The sequence below is a fragment of the Phoca vitulina genome, unplaced genomic scaffold, assembly GCF_004348235.1.
Source record: "Phoca vitulina isolate PV1807 unplaced genomic scaffold, GSC_HSeal_1.0 scaffold74, whole genome shotgun sequence".
NCBI lineage: Eukaryota > Metazoa > Chordata > Mammalia > Carnivora > Phocidae > Phoca > Phoca vitulina.
The window spans coordinates 6,667,568-6,683,132 of record NW_022589777.1 but is presented as its reverse complement, the minus strand read 5'-3'; the positions used below and the strand labels follow the sequence as shown (position 1 = coordinate 6,683,132).

General features: G+C 40.6%; 1 protein-coding gene across 6 annotated transcripts in view; it reads right to left on the bottom strand.

Moving 5' to 3' along the window:
* TMEM135 (transmembrane protein 135) overlaps window positions 1-15,565 on the bottom strand; it is a 241,943-nt gene that overhangs the window by 173,066 nt on the left and 53,312 nt on the right. Inside the window, exon 1 of one of the 6 annotated variants that reach the window (XM_032393608.1) lies at window positions 3,241-3,586. The exons of the other annotated variants lie outside the window; for them this stretch is intronic. Coding sequence (XP_032249499.1) covers window positions 3,241-3,381 — 141 coding nt within the window. The 5' untranslated portion in view covers window positions 3,382-3,586. Of the gene's footprint in view, window positions 1-3,240; window positions 3,587-15,565 lie in introns of those variants that run through there. 6 annotated transcript variants of the gene reach the window in all.

Here is a 15,565-nt window from a genome sequence, read left to right as displayed (position 1 = left end):
TACACAAAACTTCTATTTTAGCCAACCAATATACATATTGCTTCACTTACAAAACCACTTAGATTTCTGCTCAATTCACATTATTCTCCCTCCTCTCCATTAAGAATAAGTATTCTAGAGGCGCCTGGGTGGCTCAGTCGTTGGGCATCTGCCTTCAGCTCAGGTCATGATCCCGGGGTCTTGGGACTGAGCCCTGTGTCCGGCTCCCTGCTCAGCGGGAAGCCTGCTTCTCCCTCTCCCACTCCCCCTGCTTGTATTCCCTCTCTCACTGTCTCTCTCTCTGTCAAATAGATAAATAAAATCTTAAAAAAAAAAAAATAAGTATTTTACAAAAGTCTCCTACAAGAATCAATGTCTGTCCCTCCTTATCTTCATAGCCCAACTCAAATGCTACATCTGCCAAAAAGCCTTGCCTTAACCATCTTCAGTGAACTTTATATCTAACTTAAATGTCACTGGGGTAAGAGGGAAGAAAAAATGCCTAATTCTTCAAGACCTACTTTGAGCCAGGAAAATATGTGATACATCTTCAATACATTCTTTCACTTAATTCTCAGAGACAGACAAAGTAACATGGACAAACAGCTAGTAACTAATGGAGCTGAGATTCAAATTCAGATGTCCTTGATCCCTTTTAAAGCCCACTTCTTCCCATACCACCTTTTATCTTGGGACTGGAGGTTACATATTTAATCAACAACTATCCAACACTGACAAAGAGTACAGTGTTCCTATTTGCTCTAAGTAGCCCCAGCCACACATACAAACATAACTGAAACAAAACTGTCATGAAATAATGCTTATCCTTAGTGCCTGCAATGGACTCTCATTTTTTCTATTTTCTTCTATTTCACTCAAAATAAAACATTGGTGGGGGCACCTGGATGGCTCAGTCATTTAAGCGATTGACTTTTGATCTTGGCTCAGGTCTTGATCTCAGGGTTGTGCGATCAGCCCAGGCACAGAGCCTGCTTAAGATTCTCTCTCTCCCTCTGCCCTCCGTGCCCTCTCAAGGACTCTCTCTCTTAAAAGAAAGAAAATAAATGAATAAATAAATGTAATAATAAAACCTTGGTCAGTTCCCATTAATTTTATTTTTTTTTTAAGGTTTATTTATTTTAGAGAAAGAGAGCATGGTGCGGAGGGCAGAGGGAGAGAGAAACTCAAGCTCTGTGCTGAGTGCAGAGCCAAACATGGGGCTCGATCTCACAACCTTGAAATCACGACCTGAGTTAAAACCAAGAGTCCGACGCTTAACCAACTGGGCCACCCAGGCGCCCCTCCCCCCAGTTTTATTTCACAACCACTCTTTAGCAGCAACCCAAAGTCTAAAATACACAGCTATAAGGGGCACAGGGCCAAGTAAGATGAAGAATTTATCCTCAAGAAGTATTTAGTTGGAGATACAACAGTGAATCGCAAACTTTTCCTGACCCCTGGCCCCACCCTACCTGTTGTAAAAGAACCCCTGTTCCTATTGCTCCCTTGAACTTCTCTATCATGGAACATAACCAATAAATTGTCTAGGCTGTAGATATGACAAAAATCGGGCACTCAACAAATAGTTGTTAAATGAATGAATGAGACACATTAAAAGTACAGTGGATTTTCAGAGGGAGAAATTAGACAGCATAAATTCTCTCCCCACCTACATCATAATCCCCTAAGAGCAGGAACAATCTTGATGTATTTTTTTGACTACATCAAGAGCTCAATATTGTTTGTAGATGTTCTGTTTAAAAAATACTGAGCTACAGACTAGCCACATTCATGTGGAAAATCAGATGAACATGGATCTTTGCCAAAGAAAATCAAGGGAGAAATGTCCAGCTCCAGTAATAATTTTATTATTAGCTTCTATTTTAGATCCTTCCTATTCAAAGTGTGACTCTTGATCCAACAGCATCAATATTGCCTGACAGTTTGTTAGAAATGCAGAATCTCAGGCCCCACCCAGACCTACTGAATCAGAAACTCTCATTTTCACATGATCCCAGGGTGTGAGGGGGTGGAGGTCTTAAGTTTGAAAAGCATGGGTCTATAGGGTAAAAATGAAACTGATTTCTGCAAGCTCAGAGAAAGTTACCAAGTTCTTCTTTCTTATCTCTGTAATAAACAATCAGACTTTTCAAGAAGTACCACAAATATGGCCATGACACACTTTCTGGCATATTAGGCTACAAATCCAAATTACTACTCAGTGAGAAGTAAGAACTGACCATCCATTGAAAATTCAATGAAACCCTTAGGAAACATACAAAATGTATGATCTCTCCCTTCTTAGGGCACACACTCTACTGGGCAAGAAAATGAGAGGATGAACTTCGACGGTCAAGTATCAAGGACAAGGTTATAAAAAAAAAAGATGCTGGTGAGAACATTTAAGAATGTTTTATTTAAGAATAAACTTCTTTTGGGGCACCTGGCTGGCTTAGTAGAGCATGGGACTCTCGAGCTCAGGGTCGTGAGTTTAAGCCCCACCTTGAGCATGGAGCCTACTTAAAAAAAAAAAAAGAACACATTTCTTTTAACAGTTCTCAGTGATACATACACGTATTTACAAATATTCTCTACTCAAAACTCCAAACAAATTGCTTAGGTGACCTAAAGTCAGGTCTTTTAATCACCTTCACTGACTCAGTCTGGAATCATCCTTTAAATCAGCACCCAAAATCTCAACCAGAAGTCTACTCTTTGAACCTGCAAGAACACTTGCAAAACCCTCAAGCCACAATACTATCATCCCAAACTAAGACAAGATCTGAGCCCACAGGGATTTGCTGTCAAATATGCCCTTAAACAAAAAACAAAAAAATGGAGGGGGGTTATAGAGGGACTTAGATGAGGAAAGACTGCAGGGCATTTCTCCTCGCCTCGCTGACCTACAAACTCCTCTCCATCATAATGCAAGAGAGAGGAAAAGTACCGCAGTTCCCTTAATTCACAATTTTAAGTGTCCTAACTTAATCTTGAAGTTGGGAGCCCACCCCCTTCTCATCCACAGGCATTCAGTTGACAGCTCAACCTCAAGTTCCCCTCCCCCTTCTCCCGCCCAATGTAGCATGTGAGATTTCCGCCCCTTTCGACCTCCACCATGCCCCCCCGCCCAAAAAACCGTCTGGTCCCTCCAAATGAGAACCCGACACAGAACGAGTTGCCCAGGCCGCTCGGAAGCACGACTACACTCCCTGGCCCATCCTCCACACTAAACTCGCCGAGGGAGGAGCTGATGGATCTCACCAAGTACAGGGGAGCGTAGATCTTCAGGGACTCCTCCAGGGCGCCCCTGGTGATCTGCACGAAGGAGACCCCGCAGGAAGGGTGCCAAGTGTGGCCGATCTCGTAGCAGTTATGAGGGATGGACTTGCTGAGAGCCGCCATGACGGGGAGTCGCACGGAGGGGCAGCGAGGGGGTGCGCCGAAGCGCCGGCGGGAGCGGGGCGGGAGGGTGCAGAACAAGCGCCCAACCGCAGCCAGCGCGCCAGGCCCGCCGCTCCAGGTGCAGAATGGAGGGGAAAGGTCACGCGAGCAGGGTTACTCTGGGCCAAAGTCCTCGGATGTTGAGCCCTCGGCGTATCGCAGCTCGAGGGGGCGGAGCGCGCACCGAGGAGGCGGGGAGAGGCGGAGCGTGCGCGCGCCCGCCCCCCGGAGCCCGGCGCGGCGCGTGGAGCGGAAGGGCTAAGAGCGCGGCTCGGGGACGCGCCCGTCTCCCCACAGCCCACGTCAGCCCCTAGCTGGGGCGCGAGCCCTGCAGCGGGTACGCAATGGTAGGTGACTTGGGTCACATTGTACTCCAGTCTCTGTCATCTCAAAGCCCGGCCAAGTAGAACCGAGGGCTGTGGAAGAAGGAGATGAGATGTCTTTGTTGGGAGCTGGTGGAGGAAGATGGTGGCCAGAAGAGAGCCTGGACAACTGTCCTCCTCAGAACTGCCAGCTCCCCTTCCCTAGAGTGCCCGGTAATAAATGGCTAAGGCTTCCTGCTGGTAGCGACCGCACTGCTCCCGACTGCTGCGCTTTCGAAGTTCTGTGGTGTCTGAGAAGCTTCAAAAATCTATTAGCCAAGTTTATACACTTCCGGTGTGGTGAAAGGGCAGTAGATCATCCTGTCCAAATCCTGGGCCCCTGAGCGGTTCTTTCTACGGTATCCAGGACAAGTGCTTATCAGCCAAATGGTGCACACACTAGAGGGGGCAGTGGTCTCACACCTGATAGCGTGGCCATCAGTTGGCATAACAACGGACCTGTGTGACCTATGAATCATTTAACCTCCCTAAATGTCAGTTTCCTCACCTATAATAACCCAGTGTCTTTGGAATTCTAAATTCTATACTTTCTTAAAGCAGGAGCTTACTACCTTTAGAGGAATCCCGTTCTAATCTAGCCTTCATTCATTCCACAAGGTTTTACTGAGCACATAACTACTTCTCCAAGCACTGTTCTAAACTCTGTAGATTCAGATGTGAACAGAAGGGTCAAAGTTTTGGCCTGCTCCTCCTTCTCCTCCCACTCCCACCAAGCCTGAGCTGCTGCTGCAATCCCTGGCATTATGGTTTCTGGCATTGCTAATAAATGATGATGTCAACAAAGTTGTTAAGGAAATCGTCTACACAGGAGGAGATCCAAAAAAAGAAAGCAGTTCTCTTCTGTTTAAGCAAGGGCAAAAGAAATAATTGTAGAGAAAGCAAAGCAGATCTTGGTGGGTGACACTAATGATACTGTAGAGGACCCCTACACATCTTTTGTGAAGTTGCTATCTCTGAATGATTGCCACTTTGCTTTGTATGATACCACATTCACAACAGGAGTCTAAGAAAGAAGACGTGGTATTGAAATTATGGGGTCCTGAAAGTGCACCTTTACAAAGGGCGATGATTTATGCTTGCTCTAAAGATGCCATTAAAGGGCGCCTGGGTGGCTCAGTCGGTTAAGTGTCTGCCTTTGGCTCAGGTCATTCCTGGGATCTAGCCCCGCATCGGGCTCCCTGCTCTGTGGGAAGGCTGCTTCTCACTCTTCCTCTGCCTGCCGCTCTCCCTGCTTGTGCATGCTCTCTCTCTCTCTCTCTCTCTCTCTCTGTCAAATAAATAAATAAATAAATCTCTAAAGATGCCATTGAAAAGAAATTTACAGGTATTAAACATAAGTGGGAAATAAATGGTATGGACGATATTAAGGACTATTCCTCACTTGAAAAGAAACTGAGAAGCAACAGAGTAGTCTCACTTAAAGGAAAACCCTTATAAAATGACAGTCAAATGCCATCTGGATGTCAGGGAACTTCCACTTCTTCATTTCAGTCAATAAGAATAGTGTTAGGTTTTGTTCTGTTTTGTCCCCTTCTCAATGGACCCTTCTAAACCAATGAATGACAGAAATATCATTCATTTAAGCAGCCTATCAGTGATTGCTATTAGGCTGTTTCAAACTGTTACTTTTACGCAGAACCCAAGGACTGCCTTCCCATCATATTTTAGCCAAAACAACTAGCTATATGCCTCCCTTGCAGCAAGGACTACAATGAATGGGATTGTCAATGTGAATAACTTAGAATACTGCAAAGGGTAAGCTAATTCAATGTACTGAAAGTATTATCCACTTGTCAGAGGGTAAACTTTATTCAGTATTATTTATAGTTGCACTTGATTGCAGTTCTGTGAGGCTCCAGCATTCTTACACCTCACCTTCCTTGGCAAGTCTAATTTATGACATGGCAGGAGGGATATAACACCATGCATCGAAAGCACTTTTTTTTGATGAATTCAACACCCCACTCCAAGGAGGATTGCCAATTAAGTTGTGTTAACTGGGTCGTCAACTTATCCTGGTACCCAGTGTTCATTCTTCTTAAAAGGAACAGCTGTTATTGCTGCCTTTTTGTTTTCCATTAAGTGTACAGTACTGAATGAGGGTAACAGTTTTATTTATCATGTGAGTCTTACAACACTAAAGATATTTTGAATATCAGTCATGATGGCAATTTCTGTATAAAAGAACCTCAAATGGAACATTATTTTTAACACCAAACTCCCCATTGTCACAAAAATGGCCACACTGCAATAAAAATTATAGCATATCACAAAAAGGGGGGGCAAATTTTCTATTTTCATAAAGCTAGCACTCTAGGGGTGAAGATGAAAATAGGCAAGGAGACTAAACAAGATAATGGGTGTAACTGGTGTAATAATAATTATAGGACAGTATAAATAAGATAATATAAGATAGTTAAAAGAAAATCAAAGAGGAATGCTCATTGGTGAAAAGCCTAAAATAACAGTGGTAAAAAGATAAAAGCTTCTTCCTCTCTCTCTTTTTCTCTCTCTCAGGTAAACATTAGCAGTCCTAGACTAAGACAGTGGCTCCCTAACCATCAGGGAGCTCAGACTCCTGACATGTTCTGCCAAATTTACCTGTGCTTTCCAGCCTGCCTTACAAGATAGCTGCTCCATCTTGAGCCATGTCATCCACATGACAGCGAGGAAGGCCAGCAAAAGAGGAAGAGAGGACACACTTCCTCTCTTTAAAAAAAAACTTCCCAGAAGACCTATGCAAATTACTTCTTACATTCCATTCGCCAGAGCTTAGTCACATGGCCACACTAAGTGGCAAAAGAAGCTGGGAAATGAGGCTTTTTCTATTGGTTGGATAATGCCCTGCTAACACGTAGGGTTTATTACTGAGCAAAATGGAAAGAACAGATACAGGGTGGGGGACAACAAGCAGTGTCTGCCATTGTTCTGTGCCTCTAGCTACTCAAATTTCTGGGCACATTGTTCTTCCCACAGATAAACATACCCTCCCCTTCCCAAGGGGGCCAACCTAAAGTCCCGTGCAGTTACCCATCCTATTCAAAGTCCAGGATCTTTCCCAGGAACAAGTACAGCTCTCCTGATCAGGTATCTCCCGGCTTCACATACCCCATCTACAATGGTGGCACAGGAAAAAGATAATCACAATTTTTTTTTAAATTTCCAATTCAAAATATGACAGGATCAGAAACACAGCATAAAACTTATCCACAAAAATTACAGGAATAGGAATTTTAAATTATAGGAATTTTAATAATCCATCCCTGAAAATCTGATGGTGAGCAGGAAAATGCTAAATAGGGGCCTATTTTTAACAGGGATAAAAATAAAATGTATTACACATCAATCGCAGAATTCCTAAAATGTATTTAAAATAAAGTAAAATGCCAAATATAAGTAATAAACTATTGTGTTGGTATGTACAATCCTGAAAAAATGGCATCCTAATCACCAGTTCATACAGTTGCTAACTCTCAGTTGCTTTCGAATACAATAGCACATGTAGTCTGCCTGCATAATGATAAGCATTATGTTTACCATGTAGCACAACAAATACATACCAATAGCTAAGGAAATTTTTAAATTACAACTAAAAACAGGCAATTTCTTTTAATTGTTAAAAGGAGATGAAGCTTGAAGATACTTAAGAAGGAAAGAACACAGTTATGGTCACAGGTGCCAAAGATGAGAGTGCTGGTGAGTTGGATGGTGGAGGGCAATTTCAGGCAACTGTCAGATTCAAAGGAATGGAAAGGGTATTCTCTATCTTTGCTGGTGCTGCTGGAGAGACTCTAGAACAGGGAGGCATTGATAAATTCTCAAGGAGGATCATCTGTGCTTCAGAATAAAAAAAAATCGCAAAATAGAGCAGTTCTCAGTAAACCTGTAGTTCACATTTGTAAATTTCTTCATAAGGTATTGTAAGACATGTGTTTTAAAAGAAAGATTTCTCATCATGCCACCATTAAGTTTAAGGGTAATGTTACACGTGTTATCTACATGAGCCGTTTATTCTTTTAGGCTCCCTAGGAGCAGTGGTTGGCTGGATACTCTCTTGTGCCTTCATTGTTGCTTCTTTTCCATAAAAACGGCTTTAGGGTTCATCAACCAGGTGAAGCAAAGCATTCCTTCAAAGTAGAAGCACAGTGAATGAAGGAAACTAATTTGGAAATTTGCAGCTAAAGTCAAAGGCTTTGAAGACATGCCAGGCTGAAAATTGTTGCTTTTGCAAGATTCTGCCTTTGAAGATGTCCATAAAAAAGAATGGAAGAGCTCTTATGATTTCAGGCGGAGGATTTAGCAACACTGAGTTGGTCAGCTTTACAGCAGTCATTGTAGAGATGTGTATCAGGCATAAATACAATGACAAAGCATGGCTCAAACTAAGTATGACTCTGTGGTGTCTCTTAATTCCAGCAATATTCAGATACACATTCCCTTTGTTGATACCAGGCAAGCTTTTCAAAATAGTTACATATGATTCTGATTTTCTAACAATTTTGTTTACAACAGAATTTCGCATTTTTCTTCACATCCTTATTTAAAATATTATATTCCGTCCTTAAGGTAAAAATATAAGTTTTTGCCATATAAACATTGAAAGCTATTGTGTGGAGCGATCCTTATACTCTTTCAGTCCAAGCAGATACTGCTTCTGCCAACATAATTCTCTAAAAATTTGGAAGATTCTAAAAAAATAAAATAAAATAAAAATTTGGAAGATTCTTATGCTCATGTTCCCTCTCTCACTGTCTCTCTGTCAAAAAAATAAAATAAAATAAATTAAAAAAAAAGATTCTTATATATCAGATTATAACCACCCCATTAAAAAAGCCACACCCACAAATCTCTTGGAGACAGCCGCTTTCCATCTTGAGCCAAGAGTCAGAAAGCTGTTTGAAAATGTCCTTAAAATACTGGAAGCCCTTTTATCAAGCTAAGAGGGTCTAGGAGAACAATCAGATATTTCTACAGTCTTACAGCTGCACCCTGGATTTAACCTTGGCCTTAAAACAATTCCCTACTTTCAGAATCGTTTACCATCTGGAGAGGCTCAGAATAAAAAACAGCTTTATTTTTGAACCCAAAGATCCTAGGTTCTTTGTATTTCCTCGAAATTCTGCTTAAAAATTGAATAGTTCTTTTTATTTCATCTCTGTCTTACCACACATAGTTTTTTTAAAAATCAATTAGTCCTTTCAACATTCTGCCTAGAAATGTGCACCAAATGTCATATAATTTAGCAGGCAACAGTGTTGCTAAACTTTCCTCTACTACGTAACGGAGATCACTTTTCTCCAGCCTCTGATAAGAAGTTCTGCTCTGTCCTTCAAGCCTTCAAGAATGCCACAAAATGCTCTCAAATAACCTTACAAAAGATTCAGCTACACTGTCTATAAGATTCCCATTCTCTCTATGAGTTTGATGATGTCATCAGAACTTGTATACTATGGCTAAGGACTCCATCCTCCCCTACTTCGATCTCTTACCACTCCCACTGCAGAATTTGAAAGTAAGAGACTTAAGATTGTTCTTTGATAGGAAAAACACACAATCTACACATACTAGGAGTAGGTATGTAAAAGGAATGCCTCAGAGGCCAGCCACATCATCTAAAAAGTTAGACTGAATGCAATAACATGCCTAAAAAGAAAAGGTGAAGGATTGAAACCAAAAAAGGTGAAGGATTGAAACCAAAAAAGAGGCAATTCAGGCCATGCCTAAGGGAGTGGAAACTGTAGTTCAGGGACCTCGGGTATTCTGGACCCACTGGCAAACTATCTTTACTGCGAAATGGATTCACAAGTGCTTTCAGAAGGATGTCATTGAACATTTGATTCAACCAACTAATGCCCTTTTTCTGAGCACAGGTGCACCAAGCAAACTTTTATCATGGTTTGATTTCCCATGCAGGTCTGTGAGAGAAAGGGCTTGATCATGGCAACACAGATATGCTAGTTTGTAGAAGAGGGCTTTTTTTTCCTCCCCGTAATTTAATAACTTGACATTTTGATTTATACATTCATTTATAACCTTATTTTGTGTGACTTAGCCTATGAGAGACAGAGCCTCCCCTGGTGTGCTGATAAACCAGGTTTCTAAACTCGGCAGTTTGTGGGTGACAAATCCTGTATTAATCAAGAAAGATTAGGATGTGCTGAGATAACAAATATGCCTCTAAATCTCAGGGGATTAAAATAAGAAAGTTTTGTTTTGTGCTCACACGAAGTCCAAAGCAGGCTGGCCAGCAATTCAGGGCAACTTTCCTCCAAGTAGTGATTCAAGGTTAAATGTTCCTCCATCTTTATTGGGCCTTCAATAGTTGCTTCTTTCTTTCTTTTTTTTTTCTTTCTTTCTTTCTTCTTTCTTTCTTTCTTTCTTTCTTTCTTTCTTTCTTTCTTTCTTTCTTTCTTTCTTTCTTTCTTTCTTTCTTCTTTCTTTCTTCTTTCTTTCACTTGTTTGATCTTTTTGTGCATAATTTTTAGTTGTTGTACATAGTAATGTACAAAAATTTAAGTGTACCGCTTGATGCATTTTTACATTTGCCATCACTCCTGAGACACCTATCCAGAAGAAAAGCTTTTCCCTCACACCAGAAGGCTTTCTGGTGCCCACTCCCAGTTAATACACCTATGAACAGAGGTAACTACTATTCTGGCTTCTATTACTATAGTTTCATTTTGCCTTTTCCTCAAATTTACATTAGTAGAGGCAAACATTATATTTTTTGGTGTCTGGGTTTCTTTCACTCAAGAGTTTGTGCATGTTGGTGCATGTGTTTGTAGTTCATTCATTTTTTCATTGTTGTGTAATATTCTATTGCATGAATACAGCACAGTTTTTCCATTCTAGGACATTTGGATTATGTCCAATGACTCAATGTCCAATGACTCACTCATGTCCAGGACTCAAAATGGTTTATATTACTATTGCTTACATCCATTTCCGGAACCTATTTACATGTCCCCAGTCTAACTTGAAGGAAGGATGGGAAATGGAGTCTTCCTGTGGGACCCGGAAAAGAAGATGAAATGAGATTTGCTATGTATCTACCACTGTCTCTGCCACAAACACCAACTCCAGTGTCAGGCTACCTGTGAGACAACCAGCTAATCTTAGTTGATTCTCCTTCACCCTTGTGGACTGCATGACCCTTCTTTTTCAAATATTCATTTGTGCAACTATATATATTCATATGTGTACAACTATACACCTTGTTTTAAATGAACAAATGCAAACTGATCATCATCACTTACTGCACGGGACTGATTATTTGTGTCCCTCCAAATATGTTGAAATTCTAACCCCCAATGTGATGGTTTTAGGAGGTGGGGCCTCTGGGAGATGATCAGATCATGAGGTGGAGCCCTTGGAAAAAGGGATTAGTGCCCTTATAAAAGACTCCAAGGAGCTCTCTTGCCCCCGCTGCCCCATGAGAACACTGCCAGAAGGCACCAAATATGAACCAGTAAGTGGGTGCTCACCAGATACCAGATCAGCTGGGGCCTTCATCCTGGAGTCCCTAGTTTCTAGAACTCCAAGAAATAAATATTTACTGTTTAAGCCATCCAGTCTATGGTATTTTTGTTATAGGAGCCCAAAAGGACTAAGACACATTTAAATTTTTAGTAAAACTCCTTCTCACTGTAAGCTCTTTGAAGGCAAGATCTACTTTGGATTCTTCTTTACTATATTCTGTACTACATAGCACGGCACCTTGAACACAGAACACATTTAATAAAATATTGAATGAATGAATAAATGAAGACCTTGGTGGGAGAAATTAAAGAAAAGCCAGACCAAAATATTGAGTACTTATAATTTCTTTTTTTTTTTTTAAGATTTTATTTATTTATTGGAGAGAGAGAAAATGAGAGAGAGCACATGAGAGGGGGGAGGGTCAGAGGGAGAAGCAGACTCCCCGCCGAGCAGGGAGCCCGATGCAGGACGCGATCCAGGGACTCCAGGATCATGACCTGAGCCGAAGGCAGTCGCTTAACCAACTGAGCCACCCAGGTGCCCCGAGTACTTATAATTTCTTATTTATTTCCTTATTTGTTTTGGGTTTACTTCCGTAGCTCCCCATTAAACTTTCAGTTCCTTGGAGGTAGAATCCATTCCCTATTTGTCATTTTCATAATGTCTTCTGCACCTAGCATACTCATGTGAAAATGTAACCTTTTGAGGGAAGAAATTACTGACTCCCACACAGAAATTTTTGGGGTGCCTGGGTGGCTCAGTCAGTCAAGCGTCTGCCTTTGGCTCAAGTCATGATCCCAGGGTCCTGGGATTGAGTCCCGCATCGGGCTCCCTGCTCAGTGGGAAGTCTGCTTCTCCTTCTGTCCTTCCCTCTGCTCATGCTCTCTCTCTCTCATACACACACTCTCTCTCTCTCAAATAAATAAAATATTAAAAAAAATAAGAAATTTGGGGGCGCCTGGGTGGCTCAGTCGTTAAGCATCTGCCTTCGGCTCAGGTCGTGATCCCAGGGTCCTGGGATCAAGTTCTGCGTCGGGCTCCCTGCTCAGCGGGAAGCCTGCTTCTCCCTCTCCTACTCCCCCTGCTTGTGTTCCCTCTCTCGCTGTGTCTCTCTCTGTCAAATAAATAAATAAAGTCTTTAAAAAAAAAAAAAAAAGAAAAGAAAGAAATTTTGGTTTAGCACTCCAGTCTATAGTTTCTAGAAATGGCCTTTTATACTTTTTTAAATATGAGGACAATATTAGTCTGACCTCAAGCTTCTGGTCCTCTCAAACTATCCATGAGCACACAAAACTACCCATATGCTCCATAATTCTGCAATATTTACAAGTTACTCTAGTTCAATGATATAATTTACTTGAGCCTAGACACTTGAATTCATGGAAAATAGCTACATTCTTATTGTCTTGGGCTTCAATTATCCTTAATTTTATTCTTTCTAATAAATGATAACTATTTTTGATAGAAAATATAAAAGCAAAAGAGGAGTTAATCACTTTGTGTTCTGCCTATCATCCATGTAGATTACACTATTTGCCCCCAAGCACAGCTTCTACTCCTTGTCCTATCTGAGGCCAAACTTGGCCATTATATCCTATTTGGCCATTATATCCTATTTGTTGACCATAATGAGACTCAAACAATTGTTCATTCTGGGATTTAGCTACATCTGGAGAGTTCTTGCAGCTACTTGCGTGTGTCCTTCCTTGAAGACGTACAACTTTTTCTAACTTTTCACAAGTCCTTTGAAAATCTATGCAGGACATGGAGTAGCAGCATTTTATTTTTCTTTGTGAAGGTTCTACTGCTTTTCTTTTAAACCATATTTTGTGAAACTCTGGCACTCAAAAACCCCTGCAAGTGCTTTGAAGACAAGGACGATCTCTTCTATTTGTGTCAGATACGCTCGTAGCAGGTTGTCGATGTAATCTTTTAAAATAAATGCTATTGCTTGCCTCTCTGCAATTGATATCACCCATTTGCAAAATGGAGATACATTTTTGCTTAAAGTAATTGAGAAAATTAATATATGTCAAATACATTAAGTTCTTCAAAACTGCCATTTCCTCCAAAATAGATGCAGTGTTTTTAGTTCCTGACCCAGTATCTAATACATAGGCACACTCAAGTATCTGCCGAATTAGTAAAGTACAATTTAAAATATACCTTCAGGGGCGCCTGGGTGGCTCAGTTGGTTAAGCCACTGCCTTCGGCTCAGGTCATGATCCTGGAGTCCCTGGATCGAGTCCTGCATCGGGCTCCCTGCTCAGGGGGGAGCCTGCTTCTCCCTCTGACCCTCCCCCCTCTCATGCTCTCTCTCTCTATCTCATTCTCTCTCTCAAATAAATAAATAAAATCTTAAAAAAATAAAAATAAAATAAAATAAAATATACCTTCATAGGGGTGCCTTGATGGCTCAGTTGGTTAAGCCTCCAACTCTTGCTCTCAGCTCAGGTCTCGATCTCAGGGTCGTCAGTTCAAGCCCTGCATTGGGCTCCGTGCTGGGCATAGAGCCTTCTTAAAAATAAAATAAAATAGGGGCACCTTGGTGGCTCAGTCGGGTAAGTGGCTGATTCTTGATTTTGGCTCAGGTCATGATCTCAGGGTCCTGGTGTTGGGCTCCACACTAAGCGGGGAGTCTGCTTCAGGATTCTCTCTCTCTCTCTCTCCCTCTGCCCCTCTCCCCCTAAAATAAATAAACAAATCTTTAAAAATAAGTAAAATAGATAAAATAAAATAAAATATAACTTTATAGCTAAACTTCTGTAGTTAGCATTCGATAGTTATAATCTCACTTGAAGATTCAAATAATGAGTCATTTGTATTTTTTTCTCTTTCTATACTTTTAATACCCATTTTCCCAAAATCTTAAATACATGTCTAAACCTGCTCAGCAATTACATTCTTATATATTACAAATATTACAAATTCTAAGATAACACAGATACTTTTTATCCAGGATCTTATCACCCTGCCTATACAAGTCAGTGTTCCACAGTAGTTAGGATCAAGTCCAAAGGCAGAGGGTTTCCTCATTAAGATTACCTTGTAAAAGGTAAAGTTATCCTCTCCTGCTATCTTAAGAATGAAGGGGGGAAATTGGAGGGGGAGACGAACCATGAGAGACTATGGACTCTGAGAAACAAACTGAGGGTTCTAGAGGGGAGGAGGGTGGGGGGATGGGTTAGCCTGGTGATGGGTATTAAGGAGGGCACATTCTGCATGGAGCACTGGGTGTTATACGCAAACAATGAATCATGAAACACTACATCAAAAAAAAAAAAAAAGAGTATGTGTAGAAAAGAGGTAGCAAGGAATGGAGTGAGCTAGGAAGAAGTGGGGAGGAACATTGCAGGACGAGTAACCATATATTTTGCCTTTTATTATATTTATTTGTAAACTTAAGTTTCCTATATTTCTATACCATAGTACCCTAAGAGTGTGTCCTCCTTGTAATCGGATCTTGAATAGTAGTTCCCAGTGAGACTTTTGCTCAAATGTTTGATGGCAGATATTAAATTGTCATCTCCCAATATCTGAAATAAAACAATCTTTGCACTTGAAAAAAAATAAATAAAAAATGAAAGATAAAGTTATCGCAAGGACTTATTTGATGCTCTGCTCTTAGTAGAATAAGACCTAACTAAATAGTTGAAGAGTTACTAAATCTCTTTGGATTAGTTTGTGATCAATTTTGGAAATGTATTTTTTTCACATAGTCTGAACGACAAAACCATCTGTCATATGTTCTCAAAGTAATGTTTATTTTCTGTCTCTTTTCTAAAAAAATTCACAACCAAATTCTCTCCATTTTGTGTCTATTCTCATGTTTGAAGATTTCCTTCCTTAAGATAGTGCATCTCAGATACTTGTAGTCTGACTATAAATTAGTAATATTTTTAGAAGTCATTTCGGCAGGACCTATGAACATTTTGAATACACACATACTCTTTCACCCAGCAATCCTGATTCGAGGCCTTTATTCTACAGAAATAATGACAAAAAAATTTCTCCATCATTATCTATAAGAACACAAATACTAAAAATAATCTAACTGTCCATGCTAGGAACATGACAAATAAATAAATTACGGTACATCCAGATTGTGGAATGTGGGTAGTAAAAAGGGCAAGGTAGATCTGCATATATCGACACTGAAGGATGTTCATGACATTCCAATGAATGAGGAAAAAAATCCACAGACTCTTTCATATAGAGCAAGTTCATTGTTTAAAGAATAAAAGATATTTTGTATATATGTATTTGTGTATATATTTATCTAG